The sequence below is a fragment of the Poecilia formosa genome, unplaced genomic scaffold, assembly GCF_000485575.1.
Source record: "Poecilia formosa unplaced genomic scaffold, Poecilia_formosa-5.1.2 Scaffold508, whole genome shotgun sequence".
In the NCBI taxonomy this organism is placed as follows: Eukaryota; Metazoa; Chordata; class Actinopteri; order Cyprinodontiformes; family Poeciliidae; genus Poecilia; species Poecilia formosa.
The window spans coordinates 300,654-320,923 of NW_006800447.1; the positions used below are offsets into that span (position 1 = coordinate 300,654).

The 20,270-nt window shown below is 46.6% G+C and overlaps 1 protein-coding gene and 1 long non-coding RNA gene across 2 annotated transcripts in view; one reads left to right on the forward strand and one right to left on the reverse strand.

Annotated features, from left to right (window-relative positions):
* Positions 1-25: 25 nt before the first annotated feature.
* grin3bb (glutamate receptor, ionotropic, N-methyl-D-aspartate 3Bb) lies at positions 26-18,694 on the reverse strand. The gene is made up of 9 exons (XM_007579122.2): positions 18,106-18,694; positions 10,729-11,360; positions 4,625-5,717; positions 2,894-3,039; positions 2,613-2,728; positions 2,058-2,209; positions 1,597-1,761; positions 1,452-1,519; positions 26-1,123 (listed from the first exon to the last, which is right to left on the reverse strand). Exons 1-9 carry the CDS (start codon positions 18,601-18,603, stop codon positions 286-288), a joined length of 3,708 nt encoding a protein of 1,235 aa, XP_007579184.1. The 5' UTR covers positions 18,604-18,694; the 3' UTR covers positions 26-285.
* A 16-nt stretch (positions 18,695-18,710) lies between these two features.
* The window catches only part of LOC107834039 (uncharacterized), a 5,278-nt gene continuing 3,718 nt past the window's right edge, over positions 18,711-20,270 (forward strand). The window contains exon 1 of the long non-coding RNA XR_001659824.1: positions 18,711-19,401. This is a non-coding gene — a long non-coding RNA (uncharacterized LOC107834039). The remainder of the gene's footprint in view (positions 19,402-20,270) is intronic.

Here is a 20,270-nt window from a genome sequence, read left to right on the forward strand (position 1 = left end):
ATGTTCGAATAAAATTTCATTTCATTTCATTTGGCCTGAAATGGTTGGTTCTGATTTACACAAAGGTTCCTACAGCAACAGCTTCACAGCAGGTCTGAACAAAGTGAAAATATTCATAAAGTCCTAAATTCAATGCAACAGGAATGTCAGCAGCTGCGGTGGTCCACCAGAGGGCGCCACTGAGCAACGACAGGATGGACTGCATTCACATTTGTTCGGGTTGTAAAAATAAAATCTGTCGTTTCTCAGTCCAGACATCTGTCCACAGGAAGTTACGTGAAGGCATCACCTCCGCTGATTGGACAGCCTGCTGCGGAGGGGCGGGACTTTGGACAGCAGCCTGTGAGGGGGGGCTGTCATGGTCGTCACGCTCTTCCTGTTTGGAGAAAGGCTTGTTGCCATGGTGATGGCAGGTAAGGTGGGGGACGGGATCACTGTAGAAGTCACCGAAACTGGAGGTGGGCTGGTGGTTGCCATAGAAACAGGCTTGGCTAGTGACGTCTGGATCTCTGCCCGGCGAGCCAACGCAGTCCTCAGTTTCTCCCGCATCTGATCGATCTGCTGCTGCAGCGCCGCCAGGTCTGCGGGAAGGGGCGGGGCTGTACCGGGGTTGGGCGGGGTTGCATCAGGAAGGGGCGGGGCCACAACCGGAAGGGGCGGTGCCGTACCAGGGACGGGCGGGGTTGCATCAGGAAGAGGTATTTCAGGAAGGGGTTGGGTCTTTACTGAGATGGGAGGAGTCACACCCGGAAGGGGCGGGGCATTGGTCCTCGCAGAGGAAGAGGAGGGCAGTGAAAGCACAAGACTGGCCAGTGAAGCTCCCGGTGCCCCATTCTGACACAGCTGGCTGCTTGGCCCCGCCCTTGGTTTCACAGGCTCCGCCCTGTCACCCCTAACCCCGCCTCCTTTCGCCTCCGAGACGGCCAGGCGCGCCAGCAGGCGCCGTGTGTTCAGGGTCTCCAGACTGAAGTGAACTCGCTTGAAGTCCCCAGCATCTGCAGCAGCTGGAGTTTCCTTCCTGGACTCGTTGTTCCACCTGGCAGCGGCAGCGGGTACTGAGGGACCTGGGGGCTCCCAGGCACCAGCGGGCCCCTGGCCTGCCTGGGTCTTCTCCAGGTTACAGCTGAACAAAACAAGTAGATTTTATTCTCTTCATTTATTGATTTATAACATTTTCTGCTCAGTTCAGATTAAAACTGACACAAAAACATGGAGATAAAAAACCCTAAAACTAAATATAAACTAAAAATAAATATAAATTTCAACCAAATGACAAAGTCAAAAAGATAAAGTCAGTTATTAGTACAAAAGGACAATATATTAATATCAGTTCCATAAATGTTTTTTTTTTTCCTAAGCAGGCTTAAAAATATGCAGAGAAATTTTAAAATATTTAAAAATGTTTATTATGGTTTTATTCTGGGTCCCATCAGAGCCAGAACCGGGCCCACCTTTTCTCCCTCTCGGCCCGCTGCCTCTTCACATCGTCATACGTCAGATTCAGCGCTCGGTGAATCTTCTGCGGGAAGGAAATCAGGAACTCAGTTCTCCGCTCAGGAACATGAAGTTCTTCTCTGACGTGACATCATGACTCACCTGGGACGTGTGCAGCCAGTACTTCAGGTTCTGCCGGCGGCGGATGTGTGGCAGGACGAGTCGGTAAAACCCATGTTCACCTGCGAGGGTCAGCAGAGCTCCGCCCACTCCAACGCACAGCAACACGAAGAGTCCAGAGAAGTGACTGATGCCCATCTGCAGAGTCTGACACAGACAGCAGTTCCCCAATCAGCCTGCAGGGGGCGCCAAGTTGGTAACCCCTAACCTTCACCATGCAGTAGGACACTGAATGCACCACGCAGAAGGGTCAACAGACATGTTGATCCCTACACAGGTAAACAAAAATTTGTTTATTTGGATCCCCATTAGCTGTCTCCATGACAATGGCTACTCTTCTTTAAATCTACATTATAAATAATCATTTACTACAAAAGCAGTTGGAACCATAAACAGACATGTCATCCAGACACTGGGTTCTGCTGGGTTCTGCTCAGACTGACCTCGGTCACGGCGAACACTCGGTTCCCACAGGGAACCACCTTGTACCACTTGTCGTGCAGCAGGTCCATGTAGCCGTCGGATTTGTACCTGCTGATGAACTCGGACAGGTTGGAGCTCAGCGGAGAGTTCTGGGGGAGTCCGATGCCGTAACCTGTCGGAGACAGACGGAAATGTTTGTTTCCATGGTTATTTTGAAACTTTTAATGAACTGATTCTGGAACATGAATTGAACGAACAGATTCTCCAGTTCGTTTTATTGGTTCATTTGAGATTGAAAATGAATGTGATGACAGCAACTTGGCGAAAATAAAATTCCATAAAATAAATGGGGAAAAAAACTTGGTGGACGTGAGTTCTGGACCACGTGTGGCAGCTCCCGTCCTCCAGTGTGCTGTGGCTCTGCTTCAACACAACGAGTCCAAAAGTCTATCCATCAGCAGGAGAACCTGCCTGGACACTGAGGACACTCAGTCATTTGACTGAGGCAAGGGACATGCCTAGAAGACGCAGGATCGTCTCCCACAGAGACAGGACCAGGAAACTGAGACACTGACCTTCGATGGCGAAGGGTTTCCCAACCGTTGCCAGTTTACAGTCGGCATCAATGGAAACTTCATAGTCCAGCAGAGCCTTGTCCATGATGAAGGCATCGAGCTGAGGAGGATCTGTCCTTCAGGACAGAGGGACACGGTTAGTCCATGTTACCATGGAGACTGATCATTAGATGTTGGTTTGAGCACCAGAAGCAAACAGAGGAGGTTCCATCTCATGTGCAACAGAACCTCAGATCTGTGAGAACCAGAGTAGAACTTCCTGTTGGACTCTGCACTCTTACTTTAGAGTTGCGACTCCTTCAGGCGTTGTCGGTTCGTTGAAGCGTCGCATGTACTCGTGCATTTCTGGGAAGCTTTTCTTCATGTAGTCTTCAGCGCTGCTCTCTCTCACCGTCCCAAAGCGGAAGCCCTTCGATGGATGGTGCAGCTGGACACACCAACGAAAAAGAAATGAGAAGAAATCTGCTGTTTAATGTCTGCTGACTTTGAATCGACCTTTGGGAATTTTGAGTTACACAACATACCGGGGGAAGGAAAAACATTAACAAACAACCAGAACCAGAGTACCTGGAGAGAACCCGTACATCCACCGGGAGAACATGCAGACGGACCGAAGCGGTGATTCTAAGCCAAGACCTTCTTCCTGGTAGGCAACATGTGCTAGCTTCAAAGCAGTTAGCTGGACTTTCCCTTTTGTTTCCTGAAGATATTTCACCTTTTGGATGAGAGGCTGACATAACTTATTCTCTTCTCTAGTCCAGTTGCTTTCTATGGTACTTGACCTCTTGAGAAGGTGATGTCATGGATGACTGAGAATCTACAACCTCTCACAACCTCTTCCTAAGCCATCAGATCTAGAAACATCTAACCTGATGTTTCTAGATCTGTCATCCAGACAGATATCAGCTATTCCAGTTGATCCAGTTAAATCAACGCATCAAATTCAGATAATGATTTAAATGAGTTTAGAAGCTTCCTGTCAAAGTAAACCCAGCAGAGAACCGAGTCGTTGACCTGCAGCATTCACTCCTAATGTACCAGAAGGGGGCGACAGCAGACAATCACTATCGTTGTGTCGTTGACTGCAGCAATACTGCAGGTTAGATGTTCTCAGGTCGCCCCTGAGAACATCAATACACATCAATAAACATCAATAAACTTACAATACAGTTTCATTCATAACTTCTTTTAGCTACTGCAGAGGAAGGAGCCTGATGTCTACAGGATCTTCCTCCCATTCTACTGCTAGAACCAGCAGCCTGGTACCAAAGGGTTCTGTTGGGAATATTGGTACCCATCAGGTCTCTAGTGGAGCAGAAGGCTTTTAGCTGTTAACTGTGAAGTTCCTGATAGTAAAGAGTTACAGTAGTCAAGACCTGAAGTAACAAATGCATGGATATCACTCCTGGACAGGAGGTTTCTAATTGTGACATTATTCCTAAGGAACGCAGTGTTCCCGTCATGAGTCACTACTTCTCTAAGAGTCAGTGCGAACCAGTTTCTGTTGCCTCTCTTAGGTCTGTTTCTACCAGTCTGATGAAGACAGAAATTGCCCAAAAGTTGATCAGAGTCCCTTTCAAAAGGCTGAAAACCAAGCACTCAACCCGCTCTGGGAAGATTTGAGGAGACAGAAAATGTTGAGCTGCAGAGCTTCAGCCTCTGTACATTAAAAGATAAAAGCTCATCTCACACAGATGGACGTCCAATTAAAGCCCTTTGAGCTCCCAGCAGCGCCGGCTGCACAAACACCCAGCAGTGTGTTTCATGCTTCAGTCAGCTGCTGAATTAAAAAGTAATTAGAGCAGAGCAGGTGATCCACAGAGCAAACTGAATCTGCTGTTGTTCCACTGAACAGAGAACAAGTCGGCAGATCCAATTGAAATGATCAGATCAGCTTCCGGATCAAACACTGAGTGGTAATCAGCCAAGTCCAGTCTCTTGTGCTGGTTCTGATTCTGCCCTGCACCTTTCCTCTGGTTCAGACTCATTGCAGCATGAAGCTGCTCTCTCACCTTGGCATCATGGATCCCAGAGACCTCCTCAAAGGTCTTCTCCCCCACCATGACGGCTGCCAGGTTGGCGGTGTAGCTGGACAGCACCAGTAGGCAGAAGATGGCCCACAGGTTCATCAGGAAGCGGCCGGTCCAACACTTTGGCGTCTTGGATGACACTGTTCGCCCAAACAGGATGGCGTAGCACAGATTCAGAGCCGAGGAATAGGAGAACACCCTGACCCTGTTGCGACCATGAGGCGTCATCCCAAATGGACTCTTCCACTCGTACAGGGTGAGGAAGAGCGCTGTGATGTGGAGCGCCAGGAAGATGCCCACCCACATGGACCAGTGCAGGGGCCACATGAAGGCTCCGATGGGGGCCGCTGTGTCCTTGCTCCGCACCAGGATGCCCAGGCTTGTGGAGAAGAAGGGCGAGGTGAAGTCGATGACACGGCTGCGGGCGGAGTTGATGCTGAAGGAAGTGACGGCCATGTCGGCCAGGCCGCTCAGCAGGTCGCCCACCAGCCCCGTCCAACGACCGCCCTTCCACGCTCCGTACTTTCCGTCTCCAACGATGTAGAGGTCAAAGTGGAAGTCCAGGTCCTCAGCCAGCTTCTCCAGCAGGTCGATGCAGTAACCATAGCAACACTTCCTGTACTCCAGAGGCAGCGAGCTGCCGTTCCCAGCTGCCACCTCCCGGAAGTAGCGCTCCAGAGTCTCTGAGCTGTTGGTGCTGGCGTCCAGGCAGAACTGGCCGGCGGGGCAGCTGCTATCATCATCCACGTCCCGCGTGAACACAAAGGGATGCTCCACCAGGGTCACCACCCGGACCCGCGTCCCCTCCACGGGCGTCCCGGGCCTCCAGCGGCCCCCACTCCTTCCGCCCGACCCCTCAGCCCGACGGCGGGGTTTGGGCCCCTGCCAGACCTCCTGGTCCTCCACCTGTAGCTGGCCGTCCTCCCAGCTGCCCACTGTCACCCAGGCCGGCTGGCCCAGCGCATCCCGCCGCAGGCTCCAGATGTGGAACCGCTGCGAAGTCAGAACCAGAGAACGGTTCTGGTCAACGCCAACTGGACCTGTTAGTCCAGAGAAGGAGGTGTTGGCCAGGAACCTGGAGGAAAAGAAAAACAGCTGAGAAATCCTGCAAACTCAGACCAGCAGCAAGGAAAGATGCAGCTTCCTTTAAAAAGCAGATTAAAGCAGTTTGTTAGCATATCAGGATATGTTATTAATTATATTATTAATGCTGCTGAACGCCTCAGCATAACACTCTGAACTCTACTTCCTGACATTTTGTTGGCATTAACAGTCATTGAGGATATGAGGCTCTCCAGAGTGAAGCATGTAAAAATACCTCTGGCTGCAGAAACAATAATCCGTTTACATTTTCATGAGTTTCAATTGTTGATTAATTCACAACAACTTCTGATAGAACTTTAATAACTGATCCTGCTGATCCAGTTATCAACCACAGCATCAAGGTCCGATCATTATTCACATTAATCACTCCTCCTGACCAGCAGGGGGCAACAGTGGTAAGGAAAAACTCCACTTTAGCAGGAAGGAACCTCCAGCAGAACCAACAGAGCAAACAGGAAGTAAACCAAGTCTTAACTTCTGGTTTCAAAGTTTATATGAACAAAACATTTGAATCGGTCCACCACTCTGTGCTAGGAAACCAAGTCAGATTTTATCAGCTGAGTCTGATTTTTCTTTAAAACTTTGTGCTGCAGCCAACTTTGCATCCGTATTTCAGTGGTTGCCATGGCGAATTGGAATCAGGCTCCATTGATGATGAATTTTCACTTCAGAATAAAACATCCCAACCAAAATCTCATATATTAATAAGAACAGACCAAGAAAGCAATGCTTTGCGAAATAACAATTTCACATTCAAACAGAATAGAAATAAAGATTTCTTCACCAAGAAGATTTCACTTTAAAATTTATGTTCATTTCAACACTGGACACTACAGAAAACGACACCAAAAAAGATAAAGGAAGAAATAAAAATGACTGGCTTTTGTTGATGGAACAAATCCAACAACAGCCCAACCATTTTCTGTTAGCTTCTAAAGCTAAAACGGCGTTAGCCTAACGGAGCACCGACAGAGCAACTCAGTATCAGAAGTCTTGTTTTTCATTTGGTTAATGAAGCTTGACATTAAAGGGATCCACGCCTAGTTGTAAAGATAGACCTTATTTGAGAAATATTTATTTTAGATGTAAAAAAACAAAACAAAGCAGTAATGTAGGTTATTCAGTTTTTATAAATTTTAATGAAATATTTTCACAGGAATGTCGCCATGTTGGTCACGCTGCAATGCATTCTGGGTAAATGACGTGTAACGTCCAACTGCCTGGCTCCTCCAGCCAAAACAGTGATGAATAACGTTATTCAGAAGAAGAGGAAGAGATGGCTATAGGAGCTGCTGCTGCCTTCAGTTTTGTAAATGAAACGATGAATGACCCTCACCTCTGGTCGGACTGCGTGATCCGGTAAGTACTATTGACCTTATTCCTGGGGGGCTTACTGGGGAAACAACTATGGGTGTTACCTCCGGCGGCTAGCGGAAGTAGCATTACTAACGTTGCTGAGTGTCGCTGCACATCAGCAGAGAAATAACCGCAGCTGCTGCGCTCCGAATCTTGCGCAACAACTGAATCTCCCCACTGGACCAGAACCGAACCGAACCACACATCAACATATTAATGAGAGCAACCTGCCACTGGGAAGTGTCGTAAGATGCCCTTGTGGAGCTCAGGGGACTGTTGTACTGATCGTGGCTGTTCTCTAACAATCGGACCACATTTAGTTCGTAGCTGCAGCAAGTTCAAGATAATCCACATCTGCATCTGAAGCAACTGAGTCAGTGAAGTAGCTACATATGCTAGTGCAACTTGAAGAAATGCGGCCATTTCTTCAAGTTGTCATCCCTCCCCGCAATAGCTGCAGGTTGCGGTAAACCGATATTGTCACATTTAAGCTTTGATTGCTGGTGTTCCCACATATTTTATATTCTAAACCAGTGTTTCTCAACCTTTTTGGGCCAGCGCCCCCTAGCCTTCATCCAGGTCCCTCACCGCCCCCACCAAAAAATTTGCAGGCTACTTTGCACTGACTATTATTTTATCCTTAATATTACTGTCACTATTGTAGATGTTTTTTTTTTTATTTTTATGCTTGTTTCTGTATTTATCATCAAAATAATTTCCCAGAGAACAAAAAAGCCATGAGAATAGAAATTATTTTCACAGGCGTCTATGAAAAATGCAATGAACATTCAAGTTAAAATCACAGCTCTTCTTCTCTTCAGTGGTTCTGACAGGTTCTGGTGGTGCAGCTCTGTGCTGCCTTCAGGAGAATGGGACATCAGAGTATCATCCATAAAATTTCACCCACATGGCATTTACTGTGCAAACCAGAGCTTTCAATGGAAAAACTAAAGTTCCTTTTAATGCCATAGAAATATGAGACAGAAACATGGATTATATCTTTATATAGACCTGTCTATTGATTATAGATTAATAGTTTTACTGGACAGAAATTACAAAGAACAAATCTGGTTCTTAATCAAATCCTAATGAGTCAAATGTAAAGTGTCATGGAGTGTCATTTAGTTTCCTTTGACTAGTATTATCCTCTCCTGGTTTATTGCTATGTCCACTTTAGTTCATTTCCTGTTGTTAGATTTATTTGATCGTTTATTGACCATCATTAATCTTCACTCATCACCTGCTGCTCCTCCTAATCATCATGTTTCACATCATGTTGATTTTTCACTGTTCAGCGTCAGATTCTCTGTTTTTATGCCATAATTCACATCTAGTTCGTCGCTCCGTTTTATGTCCCGCTTCTCCTGTTTCAGAGTTTTGAGCAATGTGCGCGTCGTTGTTTTTTTTTAACCCCCTATGGTGCGAAGGTTCGGGAAGCGTATCGATGGGGAAAAGGCAGACTGACATAAACCTTTTAAAACTTAAAATTTAAAAGTGCTGTGTTGTTCTATCAGCCCCGTTTCATACCGGACCGCTTACAGCTCCGGTGTTAAAATGAAGGCTCTCTATCGTGGTGTCACCATGGAGGGATTTCTTTATTTAAATGGTTCATTTTTCAGAGGGACACACAGTGAGGGTATCGTGATTTTAGTCATTACATGTTTATAAGAGCGATTTTCTGATTTTCTCCATGGAAGCGGGCAGCTTTCAAACGGAAATAAAACACTTTAATATAAGTTGCTGCTTTAACATGATCACAGAACTGAAAAAAACATCTGTACAAAAATACCAGACAAAGTGAATCACAGCAACGTCATCAGCCGGTGAGATGCTGAACTGTTTATCTTTTTCAAAATGTCTTTCTCTTTCTCACTGTTTTGGTGATTTTAATGTTTTTATCTTTAAAAAAAAGAAAAAAGTCCAAGAGGTTAGAGTCCTTGTCAAACGGCGTTTTGACTAAAGTCCAAAGGGTTGGAGTCCCAGTTGACGGCGTCTCAACTAAAGTTCTACAGCTTTTTATTTGTCTTTCTTATTGTTTACGTTTTAATTATGATTTTTAAATCTCTTTCTCGCATAGTGTTTTTATTTTAATTATATAAAGCACTTTGAAATGCCTTGCTGCTGAAATGTGCTATACAAATAAAATTTGATTGATTGATTGATTGATTGATGCAGTGAAGCTACTAGTAGCAGGAGAGAAGCTGCGCCAAGAAGCTACAAACACGGAATAGAAGAAGAGTTGCCATCGATACAGTTGCAGCCAGGCATGATTTAATGTTACACAATACAGTTTTAGGAAGTTGCTCAAAGTCTAAACTGGCATTGTTGTACATTTAAGGTGTAAAGTTTACCTTCGACCAAACGCCCCCCAAAGGAATCCCAGCGCCCCCTGCCGTCCTCTGAATGGACCCCGGGGGACAGTACCGCCCACGTTGAGAACCGCTTGCCTAAAAGCTCTGACAAAAGCCGGTTAGCGCTAGGGTAACATGTAAACAAATGGAAGTTCCGGCTTGCGACGGAAGTCATGCTCATAATTTACGCAAAGCATCATGGTTGGTATTCCTACCAACCTTATTCGTTGGTAGGAATAAGGTGGATAGCTCTGTCCGGTTCGGCAACATCTGTTACTGGTGATGATTTCACATGTAGTACTACATTTAGTAGCTTCGTTAGCGTTTCCAGCAGTAATAGCTCCGTTAGCATTTCCAGGAGTAATAGCTCTGTTATCGCTGCTTGTCTTTTTCTCCCAGCGTCTGTCGCGTTGTGTTCGGTTCAGCACAGCTGTGCTGTGTAGAGTCCGCTGCGGTGCTAACAGCCACACCACCGACACCAGACCTCCATGGATCGGTTGGTTCCGTGATGTCAGTATTCAGGCCATATAGCTCCTGTTAGCATCTGAAAGAGCGTCCAGCTCTGCCTGTCTTATTTTTAGCTTGTTAAGGTAACATCACCTGTTAGCTTCCTTGGTTCTGCTGGTATAAATGGGTCAAAGTGTTGTGGAGAAATGTCCAAGGTCCAGATTAGGTCCTTCGTTGTGTTCCTCTCTGGCTCTCGCACTGCGCTCTCCTTTCTTTCATGTGGGAAATTATCCAGATTCGTCTCAATTTTTATTTTTATTTTTTTTATTAACAGCTAATAGTGACACAGTGTGGGATTATCTAAACTGACACCAGTCAAACACTCCAGTACAGAATGGACCCAATGACATAACTCATTGGTGAAAAAATGGCGACCTTCATGGGTGAAAAATATAATTCCAGGATTTTGGTTTATTATGCAACAATAATAATAATAATAAAAAAGTAAATGTTCTCCAGATGGCCTCCAGAGGCAGAACCTCTGGAGCCGAGGTTCAAACCCTGTCAGCCGGAAGTGGCACTTTCTATAAACGATTTAAATTTAAAACTTTTAAGAGTAAAAACCCTTCTTTTGCATTTTATGGGATGAAAATATTTTTGTGAAAATTGATTGCTTTTAAGGGAAACAAAAAAATTTATCGATAGATGACAAAATGAAAAAGTAAAGTTTGGATTATGCATTTACAGAGAAACAGGACCTGTTAGGAAACCCAGCTGGGTCCTTCTGCAATAACCCTGACCTCTGACCCCTGACGGATGGTGTCTCACCTGGACAGGTACCGCCCTGCTGTTGGTGCCTCTGGTGTGTCGTAGCAGCTCACTGTGTTCTGGACCAGAGCCAGGTCTGGTCTCACCACGGTCGCCGCGGCGACAGCTCTGGTGATCAGCTGCAAGGCGTCTCTGATGTAGAAGTCGAGCGGCTTCCGGTCCACCTCTCCGTAGGCCAGCAGGCCGAGCGGCAGGCCAAAGGTGTGCAGCACGTCGGGACTGAGTGGCTGGCCCAGAACCCAGTGGACCAGGGGTAGAGTCAGTCCGAGGTCCTGGGCGCTGCGCAGCACCGCCGCCGCGCACTCGGGGTCTGCTCCGAACAGCAGCACTGCTGCAGGTGGGGGCTGGTTCCGTCTGAAATGTCGAGACAGAAAGTCGTGGATCTGGGTGTCGTCATGGGCCGACTGGGTCAGGTTTAGCAGCGCCTGCAGGTGCCAGGTGACTGCACCCGATCCGTCCCAAGGACCAGAGGTCTGCGAGTCCAGGAACCGCAGGAGGCCACCCGCCTCTTCCCATCCTCGGCACAGAACCACCGTCCCCTCCCTCCAACCGGACCGCTGCAGAACCGCCAGCAACAGATCAGACAGAACAGATTCTGGAACCCCTGTCACCATCTGCAAGTGGAATCGGTTCTGTGGAGACCAGAAGCAGCAGGAGAACAAAGTTAGAACTTGATGGGCCTCATTGGAAATGGGTCAGTAATATCCACAAAACTGTTTCAGATGTTCTGTTCAGATCTGGACCAATCCTGGACACTGAGACCCAAACTGGGCAGATTAATCTGAGAACGCAGTGGAACCAAAACCATTCAAAGTTCCACCAACTAAAAAAAATGGCAGCACCTTGATGTCATTGTGTCACCTGGTTCCCACTGACTCCACCCCTAAGCTGCAGGTCAGTCTTCTTCAACAACCAGAACCAGCAGTACTAACAAGTTCCCTGGTTCTTTGCCACGCACCAACCAAGTGAGTTTGGAGATTTATGCAGGCAGGAGCTCTGGAGATGGAGGAACTTCAGCACAGGTCTAGGATCTGACCTTTCCTGACCCCAACCATTGTGATTGACATGGAGCTGAGTGGAGAATGGGGTTGTTGAAGGCATGACCAGCAGCCAGGGATCAGACTGGTATGATGCAGTCAGCTCTGACACCGACAGAGTGGACCAAGTAATGTCCTAGTGAAACTTCAGCAGAACATGGAGGAACCCTTATCCTCCAAGTGACCCAGACTGTTGAACTCAGTGATAAGTGAAGAGTCTGGAGGCGAGGCGTCGTTGGCCTCCCTGGATGGTAGGTAGAGATTAGGGGCCTCATTTATAGAGCGCGTGTACACACAGAAAATGTGCAGTGTCATATTTTATGCACAAGTTAGGGTGTACAAAAAGGAATGCGACATGAAAGTTCTAAATATACCCAAACTTTCTACCTGCTGTGAACAAGTTTTCTGTCGACAGTAACAAACTACAAAGTACATAAGTTCACCGAAATACACCAAAATCGTACTTCATTCAGAGTAGGACCATTGGCCTATCAGAGTGTTGGGACTATGGGATACTTTTGGTTCTGCAATATTTCAAGAAAGGCCGACACGTGGTTTATGACCCTAATGGAACCGCAAATGATGGCAGAGCCATGATCTCCATGGCCTTCATTAGCCTTAATGTGTTGAGGGATCATATCATCATTTGTTGGACAGAAAAGTTCCTGATGTCTGACCTGGAATGCCAGAACCCACCATTCTCACTCCATAGCGCTTCACCAGAACCAAACCCAGAAGAACAACACAGAACTTCGGCTTAGAATGAATGAAGGCTTGTACAGGACAATATTTGGTTTGGTTCTGTTTCATGGATCCAGCCAAATAATAGTAGTATGTTCTGATAGAACCTGGTTCTGATAACAGGTTCTGACAGAACCTGGGTTCAACAGCTGCACATTCTAACCGAAGCCTGACCTGAACTCCAGCAGGACCAGTTCTGAACCATCATGTAACATAAGAAACATCACACATCTGCCTGTCTCTGTTGCCATGGTGACGTAGGACAGATCTTCCATCACTGTGACAACGTTCTGCCAGATGGATGTCAAACTGTACTTCCTCCTCCTCTTCCTCTTAGATTTTTTCTTTTGACCTGAATAAACTCAGAGTTCACAGAAGCTGATCAGACCGTCTTTGTGTTGCTCGGATGATTTTTGCTCCTTTGTGATCTCACTTCCTGTCTGTGTTAGTCTGGACTTTGAATAAAACCCAACCCTATCCCTCCGTAAAGGAAACTGGAGACATTCCCAGCCGGGATTCTATCCCAGATGTAACTCGGTGTTTAGTCTGATTAATACCAGAACTGTTCTGAGTCTGGTCCACATTCAACCCAAACAGGAAAACTGAGCCTACAGACCTACAGACACTGGACCGGACCTGTAGGTATTCATCCTTTATCTTTTGTTGTTAAACTCAATGTTGAACCAACAGAAAGTTTGTTCTTAGAAAAACATTCAGCTAACAGCTCTGAGTGACTGAAGGTACCAACGTCATGAGGTGTGTGTTCTGTCCCAGGTGTGTGTTCTGACCCAGGTGTGTGTTCTGACCCAGGTGTGTGTTCTGACCCAGGTGGAACATGAGGTGTGTGTTCTGACCCAGGTGTGTGTTCTGTCCCAGGTGTGTGTTCTGACCCAGGTGTGTGTTCTGTCCCAGGTGTGTGTTCTGTCAGATGAAGGAGCTCCGTCTGGTCCAGTCTGACTCTCTGACATGATCCTGCGTTTTGTCCCATTTCAGATGTTTCCAGCAGACTCTTCTTCCGATGTCATAATGTTGAAATGTTTTGAAACTGATCAGTGGAGTCAAATGAATCTGTCACAAATTATGAAACATTTTTTGCTTAGCATCAAAGGTGGAGTAGAAAGAAATTTAGACAATAATTTTCAGTATATTTGAAAATGTCTTTTAATCCAGTATCCATAGATATGTGTCAAAGTATGAATAAATGGGAATGACTGATTTCATTGTAAAGCATCTCTGAGTTTCCTGAAAAGTTATTTAAGCCAATGGGAGTATTATTAACTTTATTGCAACCCTAAAAGGTTACTTTCAGTATACTTTCTAAAATTAAAAGTAAGCTTGAAGTTTTAGTGCAAGTAAATGTACAGAATGCATGCAAACACATTTTAAATCCACTTCAAAGTACTTTTATCAACTTAAAGTAAAAATTTAGTCCCAAGAAAGTACATTTGCTAGCATAGTACTAGTACACTGGGGGAAATGGACAAATACACTAAAGTATACTTGATGTGATGTACTTAGGGTGAGACTTCAGGAACGCTTTCGTCCTGTTGCTTCAGAGACGATTCCTCAGACAACCGGAGGGAACCATCTGCTTTTCCTGCTGCAGCTCCATGATGGTGACAGGTAAGGTGTTAACGCAACAGTAACTATGGTAACAGCAGTCTTCATGGACCAGGTGAGTTCAGGTGAAATCAGGAGCAAACGGACCTGAAGATGAAACTCGCTTTGTTATTCAGACTTTCTGTAGGAATCAGATTCTGCAGCTTCGCTTTGGTGAAACTGAAGCTTTCACACGTTTCATCTGCTGCTGACGTCTGAGAGCTGCAGGCGGCGCCGCACCGCTCACTCTGTGAACTGTAATCTCCAAATGACGCAGAATGGGACTGAATTTATTACAGACTGTATCATCACTGCATGGATGAGGGTGTGTGTGTGTTTACTAATCTGTCTCCAGCTGGTCTCGGATCAGTTTGATCGGCTGTGTTTTCAGCCGAAGCCTCGGCTCATCATGAACTCATTAAGTCTGCTAACGAGATTTGGACCCGGTTCCATCTGGGTCAGAGTTCTGGTTTCAGTTCCCAACCAGCAGCCAGGGAGGTCCAAGACGGCTCAAATAAAGTCTGGGGAGAAACTTCAGATTCAGTCGGGTTCAGCTCGGCTCTGCTCACTGAAGCCACAGAACCGAGCCAACTGGAGGTTCTGGTACCATCGGGTCCAAATGGCTCAGCTAGAGGTTCTGAGGCTCAGAGAGAGAGCAGAGAGCCCATTGGAACCTGTCTCAATAAAATGGGTCGGAACCGCCACCATTGGTTCTCTGGATAGTTCAGTACCAGAGTTCTGGTTCTGACCCACTGAGCTCAACTCTGACAGAGGCCAAACAGACAAATCTCAGTTTAACCAGAGAACACAGTCTCATCCTGCTAGTACCGACTGAGGGACTGAACTGGATCCCCTCAGGTGAGGCCAAACTGAACTGAAATTTTTAAAGTGTTTCCTGTCAGGACAGGAAGCAGGAAGACGCTCTCCGCTGTTATCCAGCAGTCAGAGGTTCAGTTCAGAACTGAAGATCCCGTCAGGATCGAGTCGCAGGACTAAAAATGTTTCGTTGAGTTTATTCAGGGGCGCAGCCAGGAATCTTGGGCCCCCTGACAAAAGATTAAATTTCTCCATATTTGTTAAAGCTGTCACCATGTTGTATCAGTTTATGAGACAGATAATCTGTGAAAACAATCAATCTCCTCCATCTGCTTCCTGAATTATTATTACTGGTTAAAGTAATGAACCGTTCTGACCAAAACAACCAATCAGAACCAGGAGGACGCTGTTAGCGCTGTCATTAGCCTCATTCACTCACTGCTGAATGTGCTAATGGTGGAGAAACAACTTATCATTACAAGAAACTGTTTATCTGCTGTCATTGGTAGCTATGCTAACTAAACAGCATTCACAGTTTGAATCTGCACAGCTCTGTGCTATGCTAGCTGCAGCATGGCACAGAGCGAGGCGGAGGAAGGATGAGCAGCACCACATGAGATGGTGATTGACAGCACTAAAACTCTTCTGCCTCTGGTTTCTAGCACTGGGAGAAAGCAGAGGAAATAGATTTTTCACAGATTACCTCTCATACCGTACTGTCACAACATAATGACAGTTTTAAAAAATATGTGAAAAAAATATTTATATAAAAGTTACTGCAGCTTTAATTTCACTCAGGAAAGGGCAGGTCAGGAGGGATGTGGGTTAGAGCTGCTGCTGACTGACTCATCTGTTAAGTGGTAAAAGGTACAGGGACAAGTTAGTATATGAATATGTTGGTAATTTTTTCCCTTAATTCATTAAATGCTAGTAAAAAAAAAACGGCAAACAGTAGTCTTTAGCTAAGCTAACTATGTTAAATGGTTGATAATCTCAGTCTACCCACCTCTCTTGGAGAAAAACTGGGTTACAAATCGACACTTTAACCTTTTTCTCTCTCCCTCTCTCTCTCTCTCTCTTTTTTTTTTTGAAAACCTAACTTTATGATTTTTCTAGGCAGCATAGTAACTGCCACAGTCGATCTTGTCTTGTACTGACTGCTGCTGCACAGCGTCACCGCTAAGCAGGAACGAACCATTTCATGCAGATCCAGGGGGGTTCAGGGCAAATGTAGCTGCGTGTTTTTTGGTCTACCCTAAATTTAATGTTCCTAACCCTAGGCCACTCGTAAAACTGATTTATTTTAATTTTTCCACCCTGTTGCCGGGTTTCCATCTCCTCCAGAACCCGGCCGAGCTCCGGGTCCATAACTGATGGTTCTACAAACTGATGGGTTCTGAGGCAGTCGGTTACTGTTCCAGCAGGATGGGGGCCTGCCTGGACTGGTACCCGTCTGGACTGGTACCCGTCTGGACTGGTACCAGGTCTGGACTGGTTCCAGTCCGACATGAAGAACTAGGATTTCTTTGTTTCAATAGGAATCCTCTCATGGGAGAGGTCAGAGGTCACATGTGGGGTTCCGCAAGGCTCTTTCCGAGGACTCCTCTGATTCAATATTTACATGGTGCCACTTGGGCCGGCCCAAGGCATTAGCAAACTTAGGGCCGCTGGGCCCCTAAGTGGAAGAAAAGTTATCAAAACAATGTCACAAAAACACTTATCCTTCAGGAAGAGAGAACAGAAAGAGCAAGAATAAAAAGAAATCAACATAAAGGTTTTTTTTTTTAACTTCCTGAAGGACGGGTGGGCCCCACCAACAGACTGGACCTACACACAACCAGTTACACCCTAGTTTTAAAGTGTTGGTAATATTTATCAGAAAGATTTGTGAAGCTGCTAATAGAAACATAGCTTGGTAGCTACGTGAACGGTCCAGTTCAACACCCAAACATTTAAGCTACAATGTTCTTATTTGTGTGAAACTGAGTTTTAACTTTAAATGAGTCGATTCTCCTGGTTGGTCCGAAATGTTTCTGAGATTATTTTGGCTTCAAAACGGCGTGTTTGATCAAATTTGATAATAATTTAAACTTCTTGCAACATATTGCAAAATGTTTTTCCATTAGGCTGCATTAGCAAATCAATGAGCTGCAGTTGGTGACATGATGTTTGCTGCTGATAATCTATGTGTCTAAAACAAACATTATTTTTACATATAATGTGAAAATAATGTTTGATCACTGATCTGCTAACAATGTTTCCTAGTGGACCGGTACTGGTACCGGTCCACATTCTCAGATGAGAAAGACTCATCTGGTATAAATTACATTTAACTATTGTAATTACATCCAAGATAAATTAATTTGATCAAAGAATGTCATCAATATGTGTGTGTTCCATCTTAAGTTGGGCTGCACCGATTGGAGTTTTCGGGCCGATTGCCGATCTTTAAAAAGCCTGACCTGCCAATTTTGATTTTGACCGACACCAATTTCTTTGTCTGAAATGTTGCTAAATGTAGCAAGAAAGTCACTGAGTTGGTAACAGTGGAATGAATATTGTTAAACATTCAGACCTGACCTGGTGGCTCAGTCAAACAGCGGCTGACGTTTAAACCTTTGCTGAGGAAGAATCAGATCAGGGGGTAAGATCGGCCGATCACCGATCCCCCAAGTTAAGAAGATGGCCATACGTACATCAAAGGTACAATGTCAACATCATAGTAAGTGGAGCAGGTGAGTGAATCACCTGATCATCTGTTGGTTGCGGTCAGGAAACATTGTCAAAGCTAGAGGGGCCCCAAAACCAGACTCTGATCTGGGCCCCATGGAGGCTTGGGCCGACCCTGCTCCCCCACAAGATTGGTTACCATGACGACGCGGATGATACACAGCTCCACATTATGAGGTCACCAGGTGACCTTTGAACCCATCCGATCACCGAACAGATGCTAAGAACAGATCATTGTGTTCAAACTCTTTCAGGCTGAAAATAAAACTTCAAAGTTCGGTTCGGTTCGGTTCAGAATCTTTAAGCAACAGACGGAGAGCACGCGCGTGCGCGCGCCAGCCCGCGTCCCTCATTCGGAACCAGGTCAAGGTCACAGCGGAAGAGCCGAACCTCGACCGGAGGAGGGACGGAACATGTGGGCGTGCACGCGCCCAGGTAAACATGCGCGGCTTACCTGCGTGCGCAGCGGCTCCGCGTGCTCGATGAGACTGACGACGGGCACGCGCAGCGCGGCGGCCAGCAGATCCACCTGCAGCAGCTCCTCGCGGCTCTGCGGGAAGGCGAGCGCGGCGGAAACTCCGCGCTCCAGCACGCGCTGGCACGCGCACCGGATGAGGGACTCCGGGTCCGCGGCGGCCAGCTGCCGGGACACCAGCTCCACGCTCAGGTTGTAGGGCAGGAAGTTCACCCGCTCGGGGTCCGGATCCTGGTCCCAGTTCCGGTCCCGGCTCAGAGCGGCCGCCGTGCGGCTCAGCGCCGCCTGGACCTGGAGACGAGCCTCCCGTTGCGCCGGCAGGAGCGCACCGACGCGCACTGCGTGTCCGATCTGCGCCAGGAGGTGGCAGGGCTGCGGGTGGAGGTGGCACCCCGGACCGAGGAGAAGCTGCACGACCAGAAAGGTTCGGAGAGTTCGGAAAGTCCGGAACCAGGACAACGTAGAGGTGAGAGACATCCTGCCGCGCCGTCAGCATCGCTCTGCCGCTCCCGCCGCTCCTGCTGCCGCTCCAGCGGAAAACAGAAACAGACTGAGGAGGGGGGTAAGGGGGGGGGTTACCGGGGGATCCTGAAACTAGGAGAGAGAGGAAGAGGAGGAGGAGGAAGAGGAAGGCTAAGCTGCTCTCAGAGATCAAAGAGCAGCTCTCTTCTAGGACAGAGACTAACTGATCACTTGGTTACCTGGTTACAGGTTCTGACCCAGTTCTGGTTCTGGTTCCACCTCAATTTGGAGAATATACAACAGAACCGCCTTTAGGACAGAAACCCAACTGGACCCGAACCACCTGGAGACAGAAACACTGGATCCTTTCTGTTCTGCTGATCCTAACTGATCAATAATCAATGATCAGTTCCTGATCAGCCTCTGGTCTCCGATGGGTCATGTGACCAGCTGCTGTGATCTGAATATTAAACTGCAAGACATTTAGATCAGCAGTGCAGCTCCAACTTGCAGCGGAATCTGTGTGCTCCTGACTGAAGCAGCGATCCTCCTGAGAGCGTTCACAGGAAGTGAGGCGATCTCTGCTTCCTGTCTCACTGATGCTCCGAGATGAAACGAATCGTTTTAATCCTGTTTTTAATATTTGTAATGTGTCGCCGTTCCTCCTGTTGCAGCGTTTATTTATAGATCACATCTGGACGGTTTGAACATCTGGCAGCAAACAGAAAGAGCCAGAACGACGGGATCCGATTTCTGAGGTGGAAACGACTTCAGACGAACTGATTCACTTTAGATGAACCGATTCACTTACAGGTGCTGGTCATAAAATTGGAATATCATGAAAAAGTTTATTTAAATTATTCACAAAGTAAAATGTGTATATTATATTCATTCATTACATGCAGACTGGCACATTTCAAATGTTTTTTTCTTTTAGAGTTTATTACGTATCTCAGAAAATTAGAATATTGTGGAAAGATTTAGTATTGAAGACCCCTGATGCTCCACACTAATCAGATTATTAATTCAGTGCAAACAGTTTTAAATTGTCTCTCCGTTCAGATCTGCGGGTCACATGACTGCTGACCTGACGGATGTCCAGAAGATGACCTTTGCTAAAGAAGTTCAGAGTTCAGATACATTCATAGAGGCGAAGGAAGGAAACCATGAGGTGGAAACAAATGGACAATAGGGAAAACCGTCCTGGAGAGGATCAGGAAACAAACTGTTTAAAATATCAGGGAGATTCAGAGAGAGGCCTGCAGCTGGAGTCAGGAGGGACAGACCTGGTTGCAGCTGTCGCCTTCCTCATGTCAGACCTGAACCAGACGCAAACGTCTCACCTGGACTGAACCAAGCAGGATGGACTGCTGCTCTGTTCTCTGATTACAGTAAATTCTTCATTTCCTCTCAGCCTAGAGGAAGAGCAGAGCAACAGAATCCATGTTGCTTGAGGTCTAGTCAAAGTTTCCACAGTCAGTGTTGGTTTGGTGCCATGGCATCCGCTGGTGTTGGTCCACTGTATTTTCAGAGGTCAAAGGTCAATGCACCTACCAGCACTTCCTGCTGCTGACCAACTTTATGGAGACGCAGATTTAATTTTCCAGCAGGACTTGGCTGCTGAACACGGAACCTGGTTTAAGGTCCGTTGGACTGAAGTAGTGGTGATGAACCCGACCCGA

Bases quoted from the DNA above. Each gene is read 5' to 3' on its own strand.
- grin3bb (XM_007579122.2), bottom strand. From the start codon at position 18,603: ATGTCTCTCACCTCTACGTTGTCCTGGTTCCGGACTTTCCGAACTCTC. The intron at 5,718-10,728 runs GTGAGACACCAT...CTTTTCCTCCAG, and splicing joins GCAGGGCGGTACCTGTCCAG to GTTCCTGGCCAACACCTCCT. The intron at 2,729-2,893 runs GTAAGAGTGCAG...TCTGTCCTGAAG, and splicing joins GAAGGAGTCGCAACTCTAAA to GACAGATCCTCCTCAGCTCG.